Source organism: Argentina silus (assembly GCF_951799395.1).
Source record: "Argentina silus genome assembly, chromosome: 17".
In the NCBI taxonomy this organism is placed as follows: domain Eukaryota; kingdom Metazoa; phylum Chordata; class Actinopteri; order Argentiniformes; family Argentinidae; genus Argentina; species Argentina silus.
This window is the reverse complement of record NC_139671.1, coordinates 5618741-5624796: the sequence shown is the minus strand read 5'-3', so window position 1 is coordinate 5624796 and position 6056 is coordinate 5618741. Positions and strand designations below refer to the sequence as shown.

At 43.5% G+C, this 6056-nt stretch overlaps 2 protein-coding genes across 2 annotated transcripts in view; both read right to left on the bottom strand.

Annotated features, from left to right (window-relative positions):
• Positions 1–906: 906 nt before the first annotated feature.
• Positions 907–1545, bottom strand: LOC310818035 (sterile alpha motif domain-containing protein 5-like; the record flags this gene model as incomplete). The annotated part of the gene is made up of 2 exons (XM_083688793.1): positions 907–918; positions 1036–1545. 2 exons carry the CDS (start codon positions 1543–1545, stop codon positions 907–909), a joined length of 522 nt encoding a protein of 173 aa, XP_083544919.1.
• Positions 1546–3438: 1893 nt separating this feature from the next.
• The window catches only part of stxbp5a (syntaxin binding protein 5a (tomosyn)), a gene marked incomplete at its 5' end in the record, with an annotated part of 51671 nt that continues 49053 nt past the window's right edge, over positions 3439–6056 (bottom strand). Inside the window, one exon of the mRNA XM_083688792.1 lies at positions 3439–6056. This exon is cut by the window's right edge and continues 548 nt beyond it.

Sequence of the window (6056 nt, the reverse complement as noted above, 5' to 3'; positions counted from 1 at the left end):
GATGAATTTTCACATGTTGGTCCTGTTAAACTGAACTGCCCTGTATTTACAGATTACAGATTGCCCAATTACAGATTCCCCTTTCAAAACAGGGACACTTTGTTTACAGTCAATTCTGAATCTCGGTAAACCTCATCTAAAACATAAATAATCAGGGGGAAACACTAACCACCTGAATGGCCTGATTAGCTTCTGTCGCTAATTCTAGCCCCCCTACTCAACGCACTCCAAGAGGCCGTCAAGGGCTGGACATAAAACAAGTGATGTCAGATTAGATGAATAATCAGCTCATTTCCGCTCATTGATCCACAGCAGCCCACAGTCATACATCTGCAGGGTAAACTCAATTACCCCGGGACACAGTTTTGTTTGCTCACTCCTCCTGGTGAGGAAACTTGAGCCGTGACCAGTTTTTACAGCTGCACACGGTCACTTGAAAACGTTCTTAGACCTGTATGTCTTTCTTAGGTGTGTAATGCTGATCGGATCCAGTGACGGTTTGTTTTAATCTCCAATGGTTATTATGATTGGGGTTAAAGAAAGCTGTCTCCCTGGCCCCTAGGGCCTCAGGGAGCCTGACTGACTGGACCGTCTCGCCATCTCATCCTACAGAATCACTCACTTGCTGGGCTTGCGTGCATTGTCAATATGGACAGTGAACCAGACTACTGACTTGTCCATTATCTGTGTATAGGCTCCTTTTGTTAGAAAATGATGTACATGATGCTGGTGATTATGACAATTACTCCTGAACGAACAAACTCCAAAAAAAACAATAAAGAAAGAAAAAAAAAATCGCTCAGAAAGAGACATTTTGCAAGGGTCCATTAGGGAAGCTTTATCCCCACAAAAAGTGACCTTGGAAGGTTGGACTGGCCACTGGCCACTCCATCACCTGCTTAATGGCTACAGAGGAACCTGAGAGCACACAGTGCAGTCACTTAGGTGAGATCAATACAGGGTTGGGTTTCTAAAACCTCTGAGGTCAACACGGGACAAGGCAGAGTAAAATGCATGGACTTAATCCTTCAATACCTTGTTAGTGTAGGGTGGCCTGGCGAGGTTGACTCCGTCTCTGATGATTTTGTCCCTGATCATGATCTTCAGCTTCAGTTTGGGGTAAATCACCAGCTCTCTCCGGTTGCCAAGCGTCAGGTTTCTTTGCGCGCCCAGGTGCCCCACGTTACGCCCGACACGTTCACTGTTCGGTTCGGTCCAAGACTTTGACCCCCGGAGTTTGGACTCATACTGGTCCACCATGTGGCTGGTGTAGAGGTCGGATGCGGGGGATGCGGGAAGCGGCTCCAGGGTAAAATATAGCCCGCTGGCCGTGTCTTTATCCTCGTCTTTGAGCCTTTGCACCGCGTCGTGGATTCTTTCCCGGTGGTGCGGTATGTAGACACCGATAGCGTCCAGGTCGGGGTCCCCAATTTGTTTACAAACTTCCAGATCATCGTAGCCGTTATCCACGAAAGGCTCGACATACTGGGAGAGCTGAAGGGTCTTCAGCCACTCGTAGACGATGTTGGGTCCGATGTTCGTCATTTCGGAGATCTAAAAGGTTCACAGGTTCAGATTTACTGTTTACCAAAATATGAACTACTTGAACGCACCTCCACTGTAGACTTTCAGTTGAATGAAAATCCAGACAGAAGCAAAACGCTCATCCGCTCTCCACACTCACTCCCATCTCTCTCAGTGCGCGCTGCGTTCAGATTCTCATATGCGCCCAGGTAGATATGCAAATATTTACCGGTGTTCCCTTCTTTAACTGTCAATGGGTGTACCACTAGTAGCCGCGTATATTAAGCCTCATTTGCATTCCCTCTAATTCAAGAAAAATAAAGGCAGAACAGTTTGAGCATGAAGGAAGCTCACTGAACGTTCCGCATCCACGTGCGCATCACAGCAGGAGTGCTCTACTCCGAGTTTGGCAGCAGAGGGTTTGTTGTGTTGCACGCAGCCAAATGGTAGTCGTTTATGAAAACATCGGAGACCTTATCACTGCTGTACGTCTCAATCTTTCTCTTGGACTGGCTTCTACCAAATAGTCAGTCTGCAATCTAGTCATAATGACTGACGCTGGTTAATTTACGCAGTTGTAGCATCTCCCTTTGGAATGTCATTGGCTCAAAAATAGTCCTTAAAAGTCATAAAAAAAACTCTTGTCCCGTTCGTTCACAGAGAGGAGAATTGTGAAGTTCAGTCTGTCACCCAGGCATCCAGTAAGCCTATAAATGGGATGGTGTCGGAGTCACTTGCTCCACATAGGAAATTATCTTTGCCGCTAATTATGCTCTGGCCACAACCCGCTCCCAACTCACCACACCTGTTCCCAATCCACTGATTGCTATTGCTCTGCCAAATTCATTATCATATTCAGTCTCTTCTTCCCTGTTCAGTGAGCTGTTGGTGGTTCCTTTTGTTGTGCCGGTGACTTAACGATGAAACCACATCCAATCCTTCACCGAAAATGTCCCTACATCACCTCCCAGGCTATAGTGTGTGTGTGTGTGTTAAATAAATATCACTAACTGGATTATCGCCTTCACTTTCCTGCATTCTAACCATGCACAAAAGTGTCCGGATCCAACCTAGCCAAGTTTACCCCATTCCTTCTTTTCAGCTGGCCCCCTGGCTGCGTACCTGTATTCCAGTAAACTGTGTTCAATTTATCCACACCATTCATGTGTGTTTGCTGCCATCTAGTGGAATTGTGAAATGTAACGGATTTGCAACTGACGGTGCCTGCACGGCAGCATTCCCGAACATAGGGTCCTCTGATTGCAAATTGGGGTGCCCTGAGAAAATCTAACTAACCTTTATGAATTGTAAACTACACAAACATTTTTTATTGTGTATGAAGACAAACAATGTATGTGTATTGCACCTGTAGCCTATATTGCAGTGTTATGGGGTTAAGATCCAACCCATTGGAGAATATTTTAGGTGATTAGAATACAGTTGGACATGATTATTATGGGTTGGCATAGCCTGTGATCAAGTTGTTGGGCTCACAGGAAAATATTGACTACTATTGACTAAATTATTGACATACTATTGACTAAATTATTGACATACTATTGTCAATAATTCAAAACCAAGTCTAAACAGTTTGAGAACCCTGCTCTATGGGCTGAAGCAGCCACCAGACACCCAACTTTGGACAGTGGATAGTGGACAGACACCATCACTGATGTTAGCTAACCTACACCCCTATCCCTAGCTGCCTTCATTAAATCATCCACCATGTACATCAATGTGTTGCTTTCTGAAATCATGACCTTCGCTTATTCATATGCAATATTCTATTTTCAATTGACTTGTTTGAACAGTCATTGGACGGACAGGCAGGAGATTCACTTCCATTCGTTCCAGAAACAGAAAATAAAACACCACCCCAAGAAACATTTTTTCCACTTTTATTTTCCATTGCACAGTAATTTCTATCTACAGAATTTCTAAATTGTTTGTGGCAGCAGATAAAGTCATGAACATCCATGTGAAATTTGCATAAAACTGTACAAGAAAATCGGCTACAATGAGAAAATACTGCAACCCACTGATAACTGTTAAAACCAGGACAGAACATGGCGTATGGCTGACGTACGTACAGACTCCCTCTTGTAACTGAGTGTGACTCATACCAGGTTAAGAATACTGCATACTGAAGACGGTATGGACGAGAAACGACTCACTCAAAGACGAGACAAATCATAGAGGAAAAAAACTAAGAAAAGAAGAAAGAGTAGCTAGAAGGAGGGTGGGGGGGAGGGGGGGATTGACCTCAATCAAAGACTAGTTTTGTTTTTCCTGAAGTTGTTGTTGTTGTTTTCTTCTTTTTTTTCTTCTCCTTGGAGGATTAAAGCAGGGCTACCTACCTACCTACCGACATCCACACGACAATGCATACGACACGCGGTAAAGGAGACCGAACCTGTAGCAGTAGTAGTAGTATCACCAAAACTGTCAGCGGAGGAGGAGATGATGCAGAAAGCGAGCAGGGGAGAGTTTGAAGCATGTTTTGCAAACACTGAACATGCGCGGGCTTTGGTACCACACTCCACACGACGCTGATCCTACTGTTACCGTGGTTACCGAGTTTGTTTTACCCAATACTGTACTTTCTGGTGATTTCTCCACAACTTGATTAGACACAGATTGGTTACGAAAAAGAAAAAAAGTCAGGTTTTGGAGACAAAAAGGACACGTCAATCATACAGCAAGAAACAAACAAAAAAAGTCAAAAGAACACATAGAACTTAAGTTAGACACAGAAAAAAAGCAGATCACAAAGTTCAACATTGTAGATACTGTTGCTGGTTAGAGCTACAGTGGGATGGTCCCAAACGGTCCAAGAGCAGTTAGACCGTTTAGGAGTAGGGAAGAAACCACACATGAAAGGGCAGGACATTGTGAATACTGTGGCTCTGTTCCATTCTGAAAACAGGCACCCCTTGCTAGCCATCCCCACAGATTCAGATCCAGTTTCAGCCACCTATCCCTATCCAGTCGTCTCAGATCAGGGGAGGGCGTCAAGTCGTCAAAGTGTGCTCGTTTTCGGAATGGAACCCTGCCCAGTGATGGGTTTCTTCTTGAGTCTGGATGCACAGTCACTCTACTGTGATTCAACTAAGTGAGATTCATTGGAATGCCAAGTGGAGTATTAACACCATGGAACGAAAGCTAAAGTAACTCTTTGGCGTCAGAAAAAATATGGCCACTGTCCTCTTGTGTCGCTCGAGCAACTTCTTACCAACACTTATTCTCCAACTGGTCTTAAGATTGTCAAACTATTTACCTATTTACAGCAGAACGGTAAAAGCCTGGCAGACATTGAAAAAGACACAGATGAGAGCTTTACCATTGCAAAGGGGAAGTACAAACCGATATTTGAATGAAGGACAGTTTTCCGACACACCTAAAACATAGAGCAGTGTCTCTTGCACCTCAATAAATAAATACATGTGAAACGGACCACTCTCACTGACACGTTTTCTTTTTTACGGACAATTGTCAAGGAAAAAAAAACAAACAATGAAAATATGTTTCCGTCTTCAAAACGTATGACTTTGCGTGAATGTACATATACATACAGTATATATAGAGTCCTGCATATATGAACACACACAAATAGGTTTTCTACCCATGTGTATATAATCTCCATATTGACGTGCACTCCAGGGTTAAATGTCCATTTGGTAACTCCTGAAAAACCATCCAATAGGCCTGGATAGACCACCAGAGACCACTCATCCTGCACCCATTCATCCACACATCCAGTAGCAGACCCACCCAAACTGTAGATACTTATGGCAGAATGAAGACGGGGAAGAAATAATAATTTCAGGGTATAAAGGAGGTTAACAGGACACAATGTCTTGCTTCTAGAGTTCTGGTCTTGCTTCTAGATTGTTCCCGATCTGTTAAACCTGATATGACACTTATAATGTTGGTGCGTATTCGTAATGGCAAATCTATGTCTTGTATATCCACGCTCTCTGTTTGATTCCAGCCCTTTTTTTAAAAGGAGAACTTAACGGGAGTTTTGACGAAGCCACAGATCGTACTCAAATCAAACATATTATCCTTCACTTTCACAACAATAGAAAAATAAAGAAAAGCGATTTCCAATCAAAACAGACAAGAGCAAAACAAACCATGAACAAGGAGAGAGAAATCAAAAACACGCGTATACTGTTGGGAATGATGGAAACAGAGTCAATCCATGTGACGATGATGAGGAGTGACGAGGATGAGGATGAGGAGAGTCAACTTGGAGCAAAGTGAGGGTGTATCCAGAGTTCGGCACATCGGAACGACTCGCTTCTTCTCCGGCCACTCTGCATAGAGGAGGCCGTCACTATCCTGTGACACTTCAGGAGAGTTCCCCTGGCCCCTCCCACCACTCGTCACCTGTGAGTTGTCCTCTTGTTTTGCACTTGACAGTCAGAACTGAATACAGCGTTGATCATTTATATAGATTTATGTATATATAATTATGTATATAGATTATTTTTTTCCTCTTTTTACATTTTGAGATTTTTTTTTTTGTG